Below are 20,820 nucleotides of genomic sequence, written 5' to 3' on the forward strand. Positions count from 1 at the left end.
GTTAATTAATATTAAATAATATTTTTGTTCAAAATAATACATGAAAGATAAAATTAAAATTAATTTAAAATAAAAAAAGACCTTGACACTAGTCATTTTTTCATATAAAGATAATAAAATTGTATCCGTAAATAGAGGTGGACACAGATCGGATATCTCAGTATTTGGAGGCATTCATGTCGATTCGATCTTTAGCCACCTAGATATTCGGTGACTCGGATATCCGAAATGTTTTAGAATTTTAAAAAATATCCTATTTGATCCGTAAATAAAATAAATTTTTTAAATAATTGAAAATTTAATAATATCATTTTATTACAAAAATAAAATATTATTTAACTTTTTAAATTATAGTACCTAATATAATAAATTTAATTCATAAAAATATTGTAAAACTGATATAAAGTATACTATATATAACGTATATATATAATTCTGTACATATATATATATATGCATATAACATATCGAATCAGATATTTGTTCCTAAAAATATTGGTTTTTGTGATTTGCTTCTTTTTTGGATATTGTATTTTAGTATTTGATTTGTTTCGTAGAGTTACGGATATCCAGATTTTTTGGTTCAAATCAAAACAAATAACGAATCAAATCAAAATTTATAAATATTTTGCTCAACTTTATCCATAAACAATAAAAATAATATATATATATATATGTATAGTTTGGCTTTTGATTCGTTATCGATTTTTATTCGAACCGAAAAATTCAGAGTTTTATTGGAACCATGTATGTAAGTTTTATATTAAAAAAACGCAAAGTACAAAGTGTGAACATATTTATGAATATAGTGCGAACGCGTTAGTATACTTATTACCAAATCATTGTGAGGATGCCACGTGTATATTATAGTGTGAATGTATTTATTACAATGATTATCTTTTAATATATAAGGGATTTATTGCCAAACACAACGTAAACTAGTTTTTCACTTCACAATATTTCAGTTTTGGTTGTATATACAATCTGTAACGACTTGGTCCTCCAAATCCGATCCAAGTTTCAGGACGCGAAGTTATAGACATGTGTGTAAGAACCGCCTTTTCCATAACCGATCAGGCTACATGTGTCTACGCCAAAAGACAAGCCACCATGTTTCGCTGATAGTCAGAAATTTTTCAGAAATTTTCCAAACGCGTTCTTTCTGCTCAAATCCACTAACCTAACCGATATCATCACTTCTAATCACAATCCTGTAAAAAAGAGGAGGGAAATTGAAAGAGAGAGGAGGGCATGATTAGTGGATTACTCAGTGAGATGGCTTCTAAACCAGCCTCTCTGCATGGCACCTAATATGGCTCAATGTAGAACGAGAACTGATTAGCCACTCGAACATTCAACAAGACTCGATAAACAATCAGCTACACTACACGTACATACAATCAAACACATCACATTTACACACTTCAAACATCATTTCCTCACTTCTGTTGCTGTCCCTCACTGAAAGCCTACTACCGGACACACAACGGCTACTGTCATCCCTCAAGGCCGATGCTTGTACGCTTAGCGGCACTCACCCTACCCCACGACAATAACACACGCCTAACCAGCACACACACACACACACACACACGCCCAACCGGCCAATCAAACATCCCAACAGAATTTACACTCCTTCCTCTTCATCATGCCACACTTCACGAACACTCACATACAACACATAGTCCCATCCTAACATACAATCATCTATCCCATTCAAGCTTCTAATAACCTAAATTCTTTCTACCCACTTAGCTTGCAATCAAGTCATAAACAAACAATAACACAAACAGTTATCTCACATCTATAAAAATAGAACTCAAAGAACTGAATAAAGAAATCAATAAAAGTATATTCGGATCGCACACAAATTATTCTTGTCGCAGCAATCTGAAGACCTTAGTGTTTCACCTTCATGATATAACTTGTTATTCTCCATTCAGACCATGAATTTGGATTTAACTTACTCATCAAGAAGTTTGACTAAAGGTTTTTCTCTTACTTTAAATGTCATCATAATGTGATATTCATACCGTTCGTTACTTTAGTCTTACTAAAATCATCAATTTTGTTGGAGTCCTGAAGCATATTTTATTAAACAATTTAGATTTTGGAGGTACAAAAAAGCAAAAAACAAAAAAAAAACAGAAAAATCACTTACACCAACATACAAAAAGATTACAGTCTTATGTCTTGAAGATGACTCATGCTGCCATGTGTAGAAATCCTTCAAGAGAAACATAATATGGTTAAACTTAACAAAAAACCAAAGAAAAGATGGATCTTGAGTTTTAGAGACTAAAATCCCGAGTTTTAGCAAGGCAAAACAATGGAACTTAACTCTACCAAGGTAAAAAAAAATTCTACTGAAATACCCTTTTCGAGTGACCACACATATTTGGATGGCTGCATCTTGTTACCTGGAGACATAACTAGATAAAATTATGTAGTTTTTTTCGCAAAGTTTTCTTTGTGTGTGTATATATATAGAGAGGTAATTTTAGGGTTGGAAGTTTTGATTTTGCCAATTCACATTTAGACATGAGTCATGTCATCATTTTTTTTCGTGAGAGTCTTTGTAAAAATGACATATAAGCAAATTTTTAAAAATTATCTGGTAAATAATAACTAGGGGATTACATTTTTAACTTACAGGTCAAAAAGAAAAAGATCATATGATCCTGTGGATTATGAATTTATTGACAAAACACAGTTTTGGATTGTTGAAGAAGAAGAACCTGGCGAGCTTGAATATAATGAATTAGAGAATGCTCTTGCTGAAGAATGTCCCAAAATGATGAAGTGACAAACCAATAAAATCTTGACGTAATTTTTAAAATATTGATTGAACTTTCTGATTTTTATCATATTTAATGCCGATTACCCTATTTTATTTTGGTTTTCAGATTTTGATAAGGATTTCACTATACCACATGCATAAAATGAAGTGAACTATGATATATAAAATCAAAATTAGTTGATGTGATTTGGTGTTAGTTTATTTTTGTTATCGACAATTTATCACAATGGTGTTTAATTTTATTATTCACATTAGACATTTAAATATTTTGGATTTGAAGTTTAATTATATTATTCACAATAGACATTTAAATATTTATCGATTTTAAGTCTTGATATTTTTTGTTAGATGTCATAACTTTTAGCTTGCTACAAAAATTCTAAATAATCTAAACTATTTTTAGATATTTTGTATGTAAATAAAAATAAAAAGAAACTAAAGTTAAGTATTTTCTAAATATTTTTAAACCATAAAATATGTATAGTATTTTTATAGCTAATATATTATTACATAATAAATTAATTAACTTATAAATCTGCGGTTCACCCACGATCAACCCAATAATTTGGTGATTCGGGAGTCATCCGGTTCAGTGTCCGAGTCGAATTTCAAAATACTATGTACAACTTTCTCTTTCTTTCTATCTTTGTCCATTTTCTTTATATATAAGTTTTACCTACTATAAAATATACAGGAGGGGAGATATTTGATTTTAACTCAAATCAATGGACTTGAGAAAAGGCCGAAAGAATAACGAAAGATAAATCGAAGCCCACAAGCGTAGTTTCAGGTTCTTGTGAAAAGGAGCGGCTTAGCAACATCTCTGCCTAAAAACCCTAGTTAGCGAGGGAGCGACAGAGAAGAAGCCTTACCTTTCTTTCTTTCTGTTCCTCTGTCTGACCTAGCAACCTGTCTCCTCCAGTCAATGGCTACTCCTTTGGAGTGTCTTCTCTCCATTGCTGGCTCAGTCTCTACAAGCTCCACTTTAGTCCGGGTCCGGATCTTCCGTCATGAAATCCCTCAGTTTCTCCACAATTTCGGTCAGCATTTATTTAACATCTTATCATTGCTTCCCTGTTTTGAGTAATAGTTATTTGAGGAAAAGATCTTGATCCTGATCTAGTTGATGTGCCACAGCTCAACCCATTTTCCAATTTATATTGCCGTTTCTGATTTGATCTGAATTATTTACTCTGCAGATATGTCGTCTGATATTGCAACTGTTTTGGTTGACATAATATTCCAAACGTTGGCTATATATGATGACCGTGGCTCACGGAAAGCTGTAGATGATTTGATTGTAAAAGGCTTGGAAAATGTTACCTTTATGAAAGCTTTCGCCGCCCTACTTGTACAAGTTATGGAGAAGGAGTTGAAATCTTGTTTCGGTATCGTCTGTTACCGACTACTAGCCTGGTCATGTCTTCTTCTGGGGAAAAGCCAGTTTGCTACCGTTTCCAGGAATGGGTTTGTTAGGGTAGCATCAGCACAGGCTTCATTACTTGGAGTCGTTATGGAGAGTTCTTTCCGTATGCGGAGGGCTTGTAAGAGATTTATGTTCCATTTGTTCTCTCAGGTCTGCCTTTGTCTGTCAGCCTTTTTTTTCCCCAAATTGAATTAGATAATCAGTTGCATGAACTGTGTATATATGAAGATTGTTCGGTTTTTTTTTTTTTTTTTTGTAGTCACAATCTGTCTACAATGCATATATCGACGAACTTAAAAATTCTCGGATTCCATATAAGGATACCCCTGAATTGTTAGGACTACTGATCGAGTTCACTTGTCCGTCTCCTGCTCTGTTTGAACAGTCGAAGGTTAGATAGTTACAATTTAATTTTCCATTTCGCTTTGTTTCTTAAACAAAACTTGATTTTCTAATGATTTTTTTCTTTAACTCTTCTGTTTTTCATTGGTCTGCAGGCGATATTTGTTGATATCTATGTTAAAGATGTCCTGAATTCTAGAGAAAAGCTGAGACAAAACATATGTAAATGTTTTCAACCTCTTCTTCTGCGCTTGTCACATGAGGAATTCCAAACTGTCATCCTTCCAGCAGCACTTAAAATGTTGAAACGCAACCCCGAAATTGTCCTGGAATCAGTTGGACTTCTAATAGCAAGTGTAAACATTGACTTAAGTAAGTATGCCATGGAACTGCTGCCAGTTATCTTACCACAAGCGCGGCATATGGATGAAGACAGGCGTCTTGGAGCTTTATCAATGGTTAGGTGCTTAAGTGAAAAATCAAGTAATCCTGATACTATAGAAGCAATGTTCGCGTCCGTTAAAGCTGTAATTGGAGGTAGGTCTTTATGCCTTGTTATTCATTGAATTCCTCATACCTGTATGTCCGATTTCTTCTTAATTTATAGATAGCGAATAGGCATGCTGACTATTATCCTAACTGATATTATATGATTAAATGCGGGATTCTGTCTTGAAGGTTCTGAAGGAAGACTTCAATCTCCACATCAAAGAATTGGGATGCTGTCTGCAGTGCAAGAACTGGCAACTGCTCCTGAAGGAAAGTATATTGGTTCTTTGTCTAGGACAGTATGCAGCTTTCTCATAGCCTGCTACAAGGACGAAGGTAACTTTTGGATGATTCATATCCCTTTTAAGTGAACAAAACTTTTCCGGATTTAGTTTAACTCTCTACCTTTATTGTCGCCTTCTAACTGATTACTTATTATTATCTGTAGGAAATGAAGACGTAAAACTTTCAATTTTGTCGGCCTTAGCTTCCTGGGTGTCTCGATCTTCTGATGCAGTCCAACCAAACTTTGTTTCTTTCATCGCCGCCGGTCTTAAGGAGAAAGAAGCTCTAAGGCGAGGGCATCTCCGCTGTCTACGGATCATATGCAGAAACCCTGATACAATATCTCAGGTCTCCTTGCAAGCATCTTTTCTGACTTTTATAATCTCAACCCTCTCTTTGACTAAATACGCTATTTACTATATACTACAGATATCAGACTTGCTGTCCCCTTTAATTCAACTTGTAAAAACCGGTTTTACAAAGGCTGTACAACGTCTGGATGGAATGTATGCTCTGCTGATCGTTTCCAAGATTGCTGCTTGTGACATCAAAGCAGGTTTAAACCAGGAGCTTACGTGTCACTTTGCTCTTATTCAGTAGAATCTGAAGGTCCAGTGTCACTTTCTGCTTAATCGTTTTATTTTCCTCGTGTTATCTCCAGAGGATACGATGGTGAAGGAGAAGTTATGGACTTTGATATCCCAACATGAGCCCTCGCTTGTGCAAATTAACATGGTAATATTTTCTGTATATATTTACTTCTGGTACTTATTCTGTGATCTGCTCTTGCCATGGCAAGGTACTCACTTTTACTTTGCTTTTTTCTTCGTTTTGTATGTAACAACTAAAAGGCCTCAAAACTATCAAGTGATGACTGTGTTTTATGTGTCGAGCTTCTTGAGGTGCTACTCGTGGAACATTCCTCCAGGTAAATGTGCTGCCTAATGCTGGAGATTCGTTGTTTGCCTGTTTGTATAAGTCTTAACCATTTCTCCTGCTTAATTTTAGGGTCTTGGAAGCATTTTCAGTGAAACCACTGTCACAGGTAAACTAAGCGAGATCATGTTTGGTAACCTTTTCTTCTTGTTCTGGACCTAAGGTGTCATTTTCTATGCAGTTGCTTTTATTTCTACTCTGCCATTCAAGCTGGAATGTCCGTAGATCAGCTTACAATTCTGTTACCAAGATCTTTCACACAACTTCACAGTTTGCCACTACCCTTTTAGATGAATTCTCGGGTTTCCTTTCACTTACTCAGGAAAAAATCGTTTCTTCTAGAACCAGGTACAACTCATTTCACATTTTTAATGGTTGTGACCAAAATGCCAATATCGACTCATTCATTCTAGGTACTAACTTGGCACGTCTGTAGTGACAGAGATAATTCCGTGGATCAACAAGCTCCCCTCGTCCCTTCTGTAGAGGTGTTAGTGAAGGCTTTGATTGTTATTTCATCGGCTGCAGTTGCTGGACCTCCCAGCTCATGGATTGATCGTGCCATATTTTGCTCACATCATCCAATCATAGTTGGTACTGGAAAAAGAGATGCTGTTTGGAAGGTAATTTTGACATTACTAATTTTGTTTTGTTAATACTTAATCATGTTTCTTTTATTTGCACTATTTAATAGTGATTTCACCTTTGGATATACACAGAGATTGCAAAAGTGTCTCAAGACTTGTGGTCTTGATGTTGCTACTTTTTTGTCTACCAATGGACAAAGTGTTTGCAAGGTGATCTCACGACTGTCAGTGACTTCTACGTCACCAAGATTTGTGGTTTTCGTTTGTTGCTTATCATTATTAATCGACTATTGATTTTAATAAATGTTTCAGCGTCTGCTTGGACCAATGGGACTAGTGAGTCCCAGAACTTCTGAGCAGCAAGCGGCAGTATATGCCTTGTCCACAATGATGTCTCTGGCCCCAGAGGACACATTTACAGTGTTTAAGATGGTATTGCATTTAATCAAATTTGTTTTCTAATGAACGAATTTCTAAAGTTTAGTTTGTTTGCTGATATTTTTTATTTATCTTTCTAGCATATGCAAGAACTTCCAGATCGGCTATCTCATGATATGCTTTCGATGACTGACATTAAGGTACGTCTTTTCATTTTTGCTGTATGTCTTAATATAGTACATTATGGAGTTAGCACTTCTTTCCTCTCTTCGTAGACACTTGCCGAGTTCTAAAGTCTAACTGTAATATTTCATACAGAGTGCGATGGCTACTATACTTTTCAGCTGCAACTTTTGAGTAGTTATTACTTATATTTTTATGCTTTTATTCAGATCTTCCAGACCCCTGAGGGAATGCTTTCAAGTGAGCAAGGTGTTTATGTTGCTGAAACGATTGGTGCCAAGCACACAAAGCCGGAGACGGTACTTACATTCGTTTACTCTATGTTATGTGTTTTATACTTCATACGTCGTTCTACTTTTAGCATATTGTATCTAGTAATATCTCCTTCTTGTTACTTGTTGTAGATTTCTAATCATTCTCTGAAGAAAGGGTTGGCTAGTAGGGATGCTGCAAATTCGGGTAGAAGGGACAGTACGAAGTTGACAAAGAAAGCTGGTACACATATAGTTGAAACATTCTATTCAGTATTAGCCCCTCAGCATATATTCTTAAGTGAAATAATATTTGCAGACAAAGGAAAAACGCCAAAGGAAGAGGCACGTGAACTGATGCTCAAAGAGGAAGCCTCCATACGGGAAAAGGTTCACATGATACAAAAAAATCTTTCGCTGGTTCTTCATGCTCTTGGGGAGATGTGTCTTGCTAATCCTGTGTTTTGTCACAGTCAGTTACCGTCTTTGGTATGTAAAAGCTTCGGTGCTTAGTTCCATAAGAGTTGTAGTACATATCTTAGTGCCACAAAACGAAGAAACAGTTTTGGAAACAGTTAAATTTCATTCCTCTGCTACTGCCACTTCCATAATTTTAAGATTAAGCTCTTAAACTTTTCTTTCCCAGGCCAGGTTTTTGGATCCTTTGCTGCGATCCCATATTGTAGGTGATGCAGCCTTTGAGAACATGGTGAAGCTGGCAAGGTGTACAGTTCAGCCACTGTGTAATTGGGCTCTAGAAATTGCAACTGCTCTGCGTTTGATCGCTATTGATGAAGTTGATGCTTCATCTGATTTTCGACCATCAGTTGACAAGGCTGGGAAAACATATGAGGGTCTTTTTGAGAGGATTGTAAACGGGTTGTCCGTATCTTGTAAATCAAGCCCACTTCCTGTAGATTCCTTCACGTTCATCTTCCCGGTTTGTTTCTTATCATTTCTGTTGACATTATATATTAACTTGTATTTCTTGTCACTGAATGAGCTCGGCTTTTTGTCTTGTCAGATACTGGAGCGAATTTTACTGTCATCAAAGCGGACAACACTTCACGATGATGTGCTTCGCATTCTGTACATGCATCTAGATCCAATGCTGCCACTTCCAAGACTCCGGATGATATCAGTTTAGTGACTTGAGCCCTATCTGTTTTTACACTGTTATAGCTTTTATTGAATATTTAATTGTTCTCATATCTTTTCATGTCTGATCAATATTTTCAGGTTCTATATCATGTGCTAGGTGTTGTTCCTGCGTATCAAGCATCAATTGGGCCTGCACTGAATGAATTATGTCTTGGATTGCAAGCAGATGATGTCGCAAATGTATTTATTTTCCTGTGTTACATAGTGTTATATTTCTGGTTCTGTAGAGTTATAACTTATATTTCATTTCATGTTTACAGGCGCTCTATGGAGTATATTCAAAAGATGTTCATGTCAGAATGGCCTGCTTAAACGCAGTAAAGTGCATTCCAGCTGTTTCCAAATACTCCCTTCCCCAAAATGTTGATATAGCCACAAACATATGGATAGCTGTACATGATCCTGAAAAGGTTAACCATTCATAATTTGATATAATATCTAGTTATGTTTGCTGTTGGTTATTACTAAGTTCGTTTTCTATTGTACGTATATCTATATGAATGTTTGTTTGTGTCTTAACAACTAAGCTGATGTTCTTGGCTGGAGCTAACAAAATTCTTAGCCTCAGATGATTGTGTCGTTGCACAATCTGATACTCTGTGATCTTAATGCTTGCAGTCAGTGGCTGAAACAGCAGATGATATTTGGGCCCGTTATGGTTATGACTTGGGCACCGATTATTCAGGCATCTTTAAGGCACTTTCTCATATAAATCTAAATGTCCGATTAGCTGCAGCAGAAGCATTGGCTGCCGCACTGCATGAAAGTCCGACGTCAATCCAGGTTACAACATTTCTTGAATCATTACTTCTTGTGACAATAAGAAAGGTTTTTAAAAATTAATTATTTTTGCAGCTATCACTTTCTACTTTATTTTCCCTGTACATTCGTGATGCTACTACGTCTGGTGAGGATGTCATCCATGCTGGTTGGATAGGCAGGCAAGGAATTGCCTTGGCACTGCAATCCGCTGCCGATGTCTTGACAACAAAGGACCTTCCTGCTGTTATGACCTTTTTGATATCCCGGGCTCTGGTATTTTCTTCTCACCCTGTCAGATAAATGCTTCTGAATTGAAATAACTCACTACTTACGTTGTTTTTGAAACTATAGCTAGCTTTTGACGTCTATTCAAAGCGTTATATGAACTTTGTATTTTTTTCCCAAAATCCAGGCTGATCCCAACCCCGATGTTCGTGGAAGGATGATCAATGCTGGTATTATGATTATTGATAAGCATGGCAAAGAAAACGTTTCATTGTTGTTCCCCATCTTTGAGAATTATTTAAATAAGAAGGTCTGGTCTACAAGAAAACGTTTCATTGTTTGTTTCATGATGATTACAAATAGCTTCTGAGCTTCATCTAATCTCTTATCATGCAGGCATCAGATGAAGAGGCGTATGATCTGGTTCGTGAGGGTGTTGTTATATTCACTGGAGCATTAGCAAAGCACTTAGCAAAAGTGATAACTCTACCGTTTGTGTAATTCTTGTTATAACGCACATGATTTTCTTCTCTATCTTATATGCTCACTAATGATTACAGGATGATCCTAAAGTCCTTACTGTCGTGGAAAAGCTGTTGGAGGTGTTAGATACACCTTCAGAATCTGTTCAGCGTGCAGTCTCAACATGCCTTTCTCCACTTGTGCAATCAAAGAAAGTATGTTTTTGCGATTACGTTGTTTCTTATTAGTTGGCTTGAAGAAATTTTATGGCCTGTCATCGTGTATCTCTCATTTTTTGTTAGGAGGATTCCCCTGCCCTTTTTTCGAGGCTCTTGGATAAGCTAATGAAGAGTGATAAATATGGTGAGCGAAGAGGAGCGGCTTTTGGTCTTGCGGGAGTGGTTATGGGCTTTGGAATTTCTAGCTTGAAGCAATATGGTCTTGTAGTCACTTTGCAAGAAGCTCTTATCGACAGGTGCTTCTCTGTCTGCATCCTATTTGCATCCTTTTTTATTTCATATTTATAGATGGTATTTTAAATTTTTTGTTTATGTGCTTCTTTTGTCGTTCATTTTGGCTTGTGAATCTATTCACTTTTTTCTTATTTTGCTTTGGTCTTTTAGCTGTCAGAGTCAAAAGTCCCTTCTCATGAATTAGCATGAACCATTGTAGTGGGTTATTTAACTGTGCTTTTTTGTTTTTGTTTAATCCTGTATTTTTGTTCCATATGTAGTTATCATATATTTTGTATAATATCCTGCTACTTTTTATGTAGGTCAATATTCCACCGCAGTGGCGTATTTAACTGCTGTCGTTTTTCTTGCAGTGCTATATATTTTTTTATCATATGTAGGGATAATATGCAAACCTTTCTTCACATCCGCTAAGCCCTTTGTGTTTTGGCTGCAGAAATCTTGCAAAACGGCGTGAAGGAGCGCTACTTGCATTTGAATGTCTCTGCGAGAAGCTTGGAAAATTATTTGAACCGTAAGTGAAATCTCTAGTGATCAACATGTTAAAAGCTAATGTTGCAAGTTGCAACTTGCTAATAATCTCATATTTGATTCTTTTGATTAAGGTATGTGATCAAGATGTTACCCTTGCTTCTGGTGTCGTTCTCTGACCAAGTTGGGGCTGTTCGTGAAGCAGCAGAATGTGCAGCTCGAGCTATGATGTCTCATCTATCCGCATATGGTGTGAAACTTGTCCTTCCTTCTCTACTCAAGGTGATAGTTTATACTATTCTAAAGATCTTTAAGTTTAGTTTCTATAACTAAGGTTTTGTGCATTGACATGTGCTCTGCTTATGATCGTCGTTTTTATTGTATAAAGTATGTGATAGTGCTATTTTCTTTTTCGTTTATATGCTTTTGGTGGAATTAAATAGATGGAAAATTTTTACTGATGCTTGTATGATTGCATTTTGATTATCACTCCCTTTTCTTATAGTTCTATTCTGTTTTAGTGTTGCACCTAAGTAATAAGGTTTGGTTAGTAAAGCTGCTATTACTCGTTGCTTTTATTCTTTGGTCTTGCATGAAGTGTACGTTTCTGCTTATTTCGTTGTTTTTGATAGGGTCTTGAAGATAAAGCATGGAGAACAAAGCAAAGCAGTGTACAGCTCCTCGGAGCTATGGCATTTTGTAATCCTCAGCAACTGTCTCAATGCCTTCCTGGGGTTGTGCCAAAACTTACAGAGGTGTGTAATGCATGTAGTTTTCAGTTGCTTCTTAATTGATACCCTTACTTTTGGTTTCCCCTGACCAATTTGGGGCTTTTCGTTATGCATATAGATTTCATCCTGGGATAGAATTTCGTTCCGTAGGTTATTTGATATTATCTGATTCCATGACGTAAAACTATACAGGTTTTGACGGATACACATCCAAAAGTTCAGTCAGCTGGGCAGCTGGCACTTCAGCAGGTTGGACTGATATAACAGAACATATTCCATATTTCGTAGACTTTACTGACTTGAGTCTTCTCAACAATTATTCTTAGGTTGGAAGTGTCATAAAGAACCCAGAGATATCCTCTCTTGTCCCCACTCTTCTATTGGCCTTAACAGATCCGAATGAGTACACACGACATTCTCTCGACATCCTTCTTCAAGTAAGGATTCTATATTTCTCTTGTGGTTGTATTTCTCTTCTTTTGCTTTTTTCTTCTCACTTTCTCTTCTCTTGTTCCAGACAACATTCGTAAATTCTGTTGATGCCCCTTCACTTGCACTATTGGTACCAATAGTCCATAGAGGATTAAGAGAAAGGAGTTCTGAAACGAAAAAGAAAGCTTCCCAAATTGTAGGTAATATGTGTTCTTTGGTGACAGAGCCAAAGGATATGATTCCTTACATAGGATTGCTGCTTCCCGAGGTTAAAAAGGTAATTTTCCGTTCTTAACAAAATAATGAGTTCTCTCTTACATACGTTTTTATATTCGTTTGAACACTGGAGTTGTCAGGTTCTTGTGGATCCAATTCCCGAGGTACGTTCTGTGGCAGCAAGGGCTGTAGGGTCACTTATCAGAGGAATGGGAGAGGACAATTTCCCAGATCTTGTTCCATGGCTATTCGAGACTCTAAAATCTGATACAAGCAATGTTGAAAGATCTGGAGCTGCTCAGGGCTTAAGTGAGGTATGTAGAGTAAAATGTATTTTTGCTTGCTTTGTTTCCTTACGTCAAAACACCTAGTTTGATGTCGTGTAAATTCACTACATTATCTGTTAGCTTTAGCACTTTTCCAGTACATGAGAATTAGAATTTTATTATTCAATTTTATGGAGACGTCTCTGTATATATTTATGCTCGTCTTCGATCAATATGGTACCAACGTATAATGTTGTTATTAAGTACATCCGAAACTGATATGGTGTATAGCATCTTTGGAAATAGATCAGATTGCAAAATCGGTGATCTCAGCTTCTGCTAACAATTGTTTCTGACTAATTATAGCTGCATATGTTATCATTTATTTTCTTTATGTTTCTCTTCAGGTTTTAGCAGCTCTTGGGACAGAGTACTTTGAGAATGTACTTCCTGATCTCATTCGTCATTGTTCTCATCAAAAAGCATCAGTCCGGGATGGTTACCTTACGCTTTTCAAGGTGAAGTCTGTCACAGATATTCCTCAAACTTCACTCTCGTAAGATTTTTCTAAAAGCTTTCGCTTGTTAATTGCAGTTCTTACCAAGGTCCTTGGGTGCTCAATTCCAAAACTACTTGCAGCTTGTGTTACCAGCCATTCTGGATGGTGAACCTATCACTTTTAGCAGACTTTTAACTTCTAGACTAGGGTTTGACTTATGAAAACTGATGGTGCCCTAATACTTTAGGTCTTGCCGATGAGAATGAATCTGTTCGTGATGCAGCCCTGGGGGCTGGCCATGTACTGGTGGAGCACCATGCAATAACGTACGAATTTTCACCATCTGTTTCTTTTTTATCTCTTGGTTGCATGGTTAACTAGATTATGTAATGTTGACTTACCATGATCCTTGATTGATTATATTTCTACTCATTTGATTAGTTCCTTTAATTTTGTTACTCTATTTTTCCTCTTGGACCAATTGGAAATTATAAACTGGAGTAGCCCATGAAAGATTCAGTTGATAAATTCTATTTTAATTGATTGTTGGTATTTAGAGAAGCTTCTTTTATTATTCAACATCTCAGGTCTGAATTTGCATAATTTGTTATACAGGTCTCTGCCTCTTCTTCTTCCAGCTGTGGAGGATGGTATTTTTAATGACAATTGGCGAATCCGTCAAAGTTCCGTTGAACTGCTTGGGGATCTATTGTTCAAGGTTAATATATTTTCTCTTGTGTTTTCCTTGTTGTTTAATACCCACCCACAACCTGTAGCCCAATACTTACTTGGTAACCGTTGTTATCCTCATAGCCTGTTATAGATGTTGCAGTGCCTTGTTTTCTGTGTGTAATGTACAAGTTCAAAGAGTGTGAAATAATTTACAATTATCGTGTGAAATAATTTACAATTATCTTCAGCAGTACTGATATTTGGAGCTTTGATACTAGGTTGCTGGTACTTCGGGTAAAGCTCTGCTGGAGGGTGGAAGTGATGATGAAGGTGCAAGTACTGAAGCGCAGGGTCGAGCAATTATTGATATTTTAGGAATGGACAAGCGCAATGAAGTTCTTGCTGCCTTATATATGGTCCGGACTGATGTTAGTTTGTCTGTTCGTCAGGTAATGTTATTACATGTTCATCTACGTGTTTTGTTTAAATGTATGTACTTCACTTGTGAGATGAAAAATAAAATGTCTGCTTTTTCCAGGCTGCACTACATGTATGGAAAACCATCGTCGCAAATACACCAAAAACATTGAAGGAAATAATGCCAATCTTGATGAGTACATTAATATCGTCTTTAGCATCACCATCCTCTGAGAGGCGGCAGGTTTGGATCCTACTTTTTTTTCTCTCTCTTTCCCTGTATTTTTAACCTGTGGTTGTCTAAGTCTATTATACTGTGTAGGTAGCAGGAAGATCACTTGGAGAGCTTGTCAGGAAGCTTGGTGAAAGGGTGCTTCCTCTTATCATTCCAATCTTAGCCAAAGGGCTGAAAGATCCGGATGTTGACAAACGACAAGTAAGCCTAATGCCGAACCAATAAACTTTTTGTGCTTTTTTTTTCTCAATGAACTATTTTAGATATTATAGTGATGTTGCTAACCATGAAGTGATGTTTTTTATTTTTATCATAGTAGAGCTGACATCGTTGCTATGTCTAGTCACTGACATTTATTTATTTAATCTCTTAAATTAGGTATTAGGTACTACTGGTTTATTTATGTTCAATGAATTTGAGACCTGATTCATGATTTTATGTCCATGCGATGTTTAAATGTTTTAAGATTGACTAACTGATGTTAAGCATATGCAGACATATCAGGCACATGTCATTCATCTCTTAACACGTTGGCTTGATATTGTAATACATGATTGACAGGGAGTATGCATTGGCCTGAATGAAGTAATGGCAAGTGCTGGGAGGAGTCAGTTGCTGAGTTTCATGGATCAGCTCATCCCCACAATTCGGACAGCACTTTGTGATAGGTTTGTTTTATTCTTCCTAAAGCACACCTAGAAAGAGTGGTTTGATGAATTGAATGAATGCATCAGCTTCTTATTCAGTATGTTTCTTTATTCTATTGAAAGATTTAACATTCTGAATATCTATAACTTTCGTCTACAGTTCTCTTGAGGTTCGTGAATCTGCTGGACTAGCATTCAGCACTCTGTACAAGGTACCTGTACTGAATTCTGTTGCTTATAAGCTTGTTCTTCCATTTATATTATATTTATTGTTTGTCTACTTTGAAATGTAGAGCGCTGGATTGCAAGCAATGGATGAGATTATCCCAACTCTTCTGGAAGCATTAGAAGATGATGAAATGTCTAATACTGCCCTGGACGGTCTTAAACAAATAATAAGGTTTTCTTTTACTTGTTCCTCGGGCTCTTGTTCCCGTTTCCCGTTCGAGGTTTTCTGGTTTGCTGAATTGACTTTTGGAATATCAGTGTTAGGACAGCTGCTGTTCTTCCGCATATCTTGCCCAAGCTTGTTCATCTACCTCTCTCGTATGTGTTCCTTTTTGTCTACTTCTGTATATATTCATCATCAAGCATAATGAGTTACTCTTTTGTTGTCTCAAACATTAAAAAATGCTATGTCTAGTGCCTTAAATGCACATGCTATTGGAGCCTTAGCCGAAGTTGCGGGTGCTGGTTTTAACACTCATCTCGGGACCATACTTCCTGCTTTGCTCTCTGCAATGGGAGATGAAAATAAGGTAAAGAATAAGATTGTCACCACTCAAATTTGTATGAAGGCAATTCTTATCTTTTTATTTGAGCTTATGGTCATATTTCTTGTCGCAGGAAGTACAAGAATTGGCACAAGAGGCAGCACAGAGGGTGGTTCTTGTGATCGACGAAGAAGGAGTTGAAACTCTATTATCAGAACTTCTCAAAGGAGTGTCTGATAGTCAGGTTTGTTTGTTAGCTCTTTTAATTAAGTATATTACTTTGGCATGCAAGTAATTAAGGTGTTTAAATTGTTTGTTTTCAGGCATCAATAAGAAGAAGTTCTTCCTATCTGATTGGTTACTTCTTCAAGAGTAGCAAGCTTTACTTGGTTGATGAAGCTCCAAACATGATATCTACCTTGATTGTTATGCTCAGTGATTCTGATTCAACAACTGTTGCGGTAGGCTAGTTTTCCAAAAACGGAAAGAGTTAAAGTGAGCATGTCTTGTCTAACTTGCTCTCCTTGAAACAGGTTTCCTGGGAAGCTTTGGCTAGGGTTATTGGTTCAGTTCCAAAAGAAGTACTTCCTTCATATATAAAACTTGTACGTGATGCTGTATCTACAGCTAGGGACAAAGAGCGCAGAAAGCGGAAGGTCAGCTTTGTGCTATATTTCAAAGAATGTCACTATAACAGAGATTAATAAGCGATTATATTACAGATGAGTGATGTTTTCTGTGTTACTTGAAATGCAGGGAGGATATGTTGTTATTTCGGGTTTATGCCTTCCTAAATCCCTTAAGCCATTACTTCCAGTATTTTTACAGGTATTCTGTAAATCTTACTTTTCTAGTGCCAAGGCAAACTTAAATCAGATCTTTAAATTGTGTATAAGCATTGGTTTTTGGGTGGCTTGAGCTTATCTCGCATTTGGAATTTTTCTTACCGAAGTCAGAGATAATACTCCGTTTAGTATAATCCTTTTGCTATGACTTCCAGGGTCTAATTAGTGGATCAGCCGAGTTAAGAGAGCAAGCTGCACTTGGTCTTGGTGAACTTATTGAAGTTACTAGCGAGGAAGCATTGAAGGAGTTCGTCATACCGATAACAGGGTATGCAGTGTGTGAATCTTAATTCCTTTGTTTCGCTACTTCTGCTACTAATCGAAAAGCAGTATTTCTTACTTTACCAAAGCTTTTATTTGGATTAATTATGTTCAAAGTTTCACTGAAAAAATACCATTAAAATGTTATAAGGTATGGAACTGTCTGTTGAACTAAGATTTACATTTATTGTTATTTCAGGCCTCTTATTCGGATCATAGGAGATCGGTTTCCATGGCAGGTCAAAAGCGCTATCTTGGCTACATTAATCATTCTAATACAAAGGGGTGGGATGGCGCTTAAGCCGTTCCTCCCTCAACTTCAAACAACATTTGTCAAGTGTCTACAAGACCCTACAAGGTAAGTTTATAAATATGTAGTGAAAGGAAACAGCTATCTCGGTAACAGTTCGGATTTAGTCCGGTCTGTGGAATGTGTTCTCTAGAAAATGGAGTTGTATTGTTCATTTCTGATCATCGTATTCTCGTCTACTTTCACACTGCAGGACCATCCGTTCTAGTGCTGCGCTTGCCTTGGGGAAGCTTAGTGCATTAAGCACGAGGATTGACCCATTAGTTGGTGACTTGACGACTAGTTTCGTGGTAATTTTTGCATGTCTTAGCAACCGATGCATAATTTCAGTAATTTGTAGATCTAGTTGTTAGTTTCTGAAATCCGTTGTGTATCAGGCTGCAGATTCTGGGGTACGTGAGGCCATTCTATCTGCTATGAGAGGTGTAATAAAACATGCTGGGAAGAGCATTGGGCCTGCTGTTAGAATACGCATTTTTGATCTCATTAAGGAACTAATGCACAATGATGATGACCAAGTTCGAATTTTTGCCACTAGCATGCTGGGTGTCTTATCACAGGTATGGGGTTTTTACATGCCAACGGAACTTTTTGTTTTTAGTTATGTGATAATTGTACTATGCTTTGATGAAGCCCAAGCTTCTTACTATTGTATTTTTGCAGTAGTTATGTGATAATTGTACTTTTGATGAACTTCTTACTGTTGTATTTTTGCAGTACCTAGAAGCTGCACAACTCAGTGTTCTGCTTCAGGAAATCATTTCTTTATCTACTTCACCAAAATGGAGCTCTAGGCATGGCTCAGTTCTCTGTATTGCATCCTTGCTGAAGCACAACCCTTCGACCATTATGACATCTCCACTCTTTTCCGCAGTGTTAAATTCTCTTAAGAGCTCTTTGAAAGACGAGAAGGTACCCTTTGTGAGACATAAGTTTTCCATGGTTATCTGTTTGACTAATTCTGACATCTTCTTTTAAATAGTTTCCATTACGTGAAACCTCGACAAAGGCCTTGGGAAGGCTTTTGCTACATCAACTTGCAATTGAGCCTTCCAACACAGCAAGAGTGGTTATCGATATCCTTTCATCGATAGTCTCAGCTTTGCATGATGACTCGAGTGAGGTCCGAAGAAGAGCTCTCTCTTCACTTAAAGCTTTTGCAAAAGTAAGTAATAAGATTCTAGTAGTCGTTTTGAGTTGATTCCTTTGTTAGTGATACGTAAGGCGGTAACGTAAGACGTGTCTTTTTTTTACAGAATAACCCGGCAGCAACCATTGCCAATGTCAGTGTTATAGGGCCTCCGCTTGCTGAATGTTTGAAAGATGGAAGCACACCAGTGAGACTTGCTGCCGAAAGATGTGCTATGCACGTGTTCCAGTTAACAAAGGGTATTGAATCTGGATAACATATCTCTGGACACTTCTCAGTTTTGAGTTCCAACCATTTATGCTGGCACAGTTTGAGTGCATACGCATGTAAGTTTCTGTTACTAATTTACATTTGTTGACCTCTCCAGGCGCAGAAAATGTTCAAGCAGCTCAAAAATATATCACAGGATTGGATGCCCGACGGTTATCCAAGTTGCCTGAACAAAGGTACTTTATCTTCATTACATTTCACTTTATACATTTTAGTCATTCATCTGCCATAAACGATTCAAGATATGGCTTATCCTTCAGTCCATAGAATGATGAAATCTATAAACGTAGAATTTTTTTAAAACCATAATTAATGCTTGCATGCCTTTGATGCCTGGACCTTTGTTGTGGATAAAGTTCGGATGGACTCACATATATTACCTTTACAGCGATGACAGCGACGATAGTGAAGATGATGATGGGCGTGGGTAGGAGGAAACTTGTGTTCTCTCCACTTCGTAGAAGAGGTTCATTGGTTTTTCCCTATACGCATTTCTGCAAAAGCATTATCCCGTGAGTTGCGGATGATACTTGATCTGGATTCATTGGCATGAGACTAGCAACAGTTACACCGATGAGATAGATTATACCTTGTTTTGGTTTATCAAATATTTGTTTTTTTGCTTGCAAATTATGTACTGGTTTTGTAATGTCGGAAATGGTTTCTCTTCATGATTTTGTTTTACATTGACTTTACAAAACTCTACTACTGAATCCACGCCATCCCTCTGTACTTCACTCATCACTAAAATTCCCAATAAAAGAAAACTCATCAATATTTACCAGAAAGACCAAATTTTTTATCATAAATATTATAAAAAATAGGTAAACTTTTGATGGCAAAAAAAGTAGTTAAACATATATTTATACTCAGTTTCTCATAGTTAACTAATCTAACTTTAGTGTTAGATTTGAAAGGTGAAATTTTGGGGTAGGATTTAGGATTTAAAAATAAATATCTAAAAATTGAAATTTAAAATAAGAAAAATAGTTTCAAAAATATTTTTTCAAATTTCAAAATAAATTTTGAAAAAGTATTGAAACAAAAAGATAAAATAATAAATAAAAGTATGAATTAAAAATGTATTATTCGAAAATAATATCTTTCTTTAATTTAATTTAATTTTTGATTATTCAAATAATTATTTAAATGTATATATTTAAATAATAAGGTACAAAAGTACTTTTACAGTTTTACCTCTTTAGTTTTAAGAAATCAAAAATACGGATGTGCAACCGAACATATTATGTTCAATTAAATTCTTTTACCTCATAAAACCTGTCTTGGTCTTCTTCTTCGCGTATTATTTTGATGAAAATACATTATTTTAGTTTTTTTTTCAGAGAATTTTTAGACACTATTTATAAAGTGTTATGTATATGTGTGTCATCACCACAATGAATTTTAACAAAAAAAAGATGATGTCTTTGAAAAAATATGACATGATACTAATCTTATTATGACATGTAGAATTTTCCGTATAAAAATTTATCTTCTTTTTGTTAATTTTTTTTAAATATGGTAATGACTTTTGATTCATGTATCATCATTAATGTAAACTTTCTATATAAATATTTATTTTTTGCAAGAGTATTAAAATATATCAATAACTAATAACTCATATATCACTACTAAATTAATATATATATATATATCAAATTAATAAAACAAGATAAATATATTTACGAATATATATTTTTACATCAATTTAAGTATCATATTCTGTATAAATATATACATTTTACCAAAATTAACTGTAAGCGTGCAGTAAAAATACAAAACTAAAATAATACTAATAAAAAAAGTTTGATAGTCAAATGATTAAAAAATTATTTATCGGTTCATTAGGTTTATTAAAAACTGAATTTTCTCAATTTAACATATTTTAACAAGAACCAACAAAAATCCAAAATTTATTATAATTT

At 35.9% G+C, this 20,820-nt stretch overlaps 1 protein-coding gene across 1 annotated transcript; it reads left to right on the forward strand.

Annotated features, from left to right (window-relative positions):
* The first annotated feature begins 3,575 nt into the window (after positions 1-3,575).
* On the forward strand, positions 3,576-19,627 carry LOC103853292 (protein ILITYHIA). The gene is made up of 60 exons (XM_009130214.3): positions 3,576-3,840; positions 4,000-4,376; positions 4,486-4,617; positions 4,724-5,105; positions 5,247-5,393; positions 5,506-5,690; positions 5,772-5,898; positions 6,004-6,077; positions 6,194-6,270; positions 6,351-6,387; positions 6,460-6,626; positions 6,715-6,901; positions 6,998-7,075; positions 7,178-7,297; positions 7,384-7,443; positions 7,636-7,725; positions 7,831-7,921; positions 7,997-8,166; positions 8,324-8,617; positions 8,702-8,818; positions 8,917-9,018; positions 9,099-9,248; positions 9,457-9,621; positions 9,694-9,873; positions 10,013-10,135; positions 10,222-10,302; positions 10,386-10,502; positions 10,590-10,762; positions 11,197-11,274; positions 11,366-11,513; positions 11,864-11,986; positions 12,155-12,211; positions 12,289-12,399; positions 12,480-12,671; positions 12,751-12,924; positions 13,284-13,394; positions 13,471-13,540; positions 13,623-13,701; positions 13,991-14,093; positions 14,326-14,496; positions 14,586-14,708; positions 14,787-14,900; positions 15,261-15,367; positions 15,507-15,558; positions 15,640-15,746; positions 15,833-15,892; positions 15,990-16,104; positions 16,193-16,303; positions 16,383-16,520; positions 16,593-16,715; positions 16,816-16,887; positions 17,060-17,172; positions 17,365-17,523; positions 17,669-17,765; positions 17,853-18,035; positions 18,193-18,387; positions 18,458-18,640; positions 18,732-18,864; positions 18,993-19,071; positions 19,284-19,627. Exons 1-60 carry the CDS (start codon positions 3,726-3,728, stop codon positions 19,324-19,326), a joined length of 7,842 nt encoding a protein of 2,613 aa, XP_009128462.1. The 5' UTR covers positions 3,576-3,725; the 3' UTR covers positions 19,327-19,627.
* The last annotated feature ends 1,193 nt before the right edge of the window (positions 19,628-20,820 follow it).

This window comes from Brassica rapa, chromosome A02 (assembly GCF_000309985.2).
Source record: "Brassica rapa cultivar Chiifu-401-42 chromosome A02, CAAS_Brap_v3.01, whole genome shotgun sequence".
NCBI lineage: Eukaryota > Viridiplantae > Streptophyta > Magnoliopsida > Brassicales > Brassicaceae > Brassica > Brassica rapa.

What these genes read in the sequence shown, in the direction of transcription:
- LOC103853292 (XM_009130214.3), top strand. Translation starts at nt 3,726, where the DNA reads ATGGCTACTCCTTTGGAGTGTCTTCTCTCCATTGCTGGCTCAGTCTCT. An exon ending in CTCTGTTTGAACAGTCGAAG is followed by an intron (nt 4,618 to 4,723) that starts GTTAGATAGTTA and finishes ATTGGTCTGCAG; the next exon opens with GCGATATTTGTTGATATCTA. An exon ending in TGTCTACAAGACCCTACAAG is followed by an intron (nt 17,524 to 17,668) that starts GTAAGTTTATAA and finishes TTCACACTGCAG; the next exon opens with GACCATCCGTTCTAGTGCTG.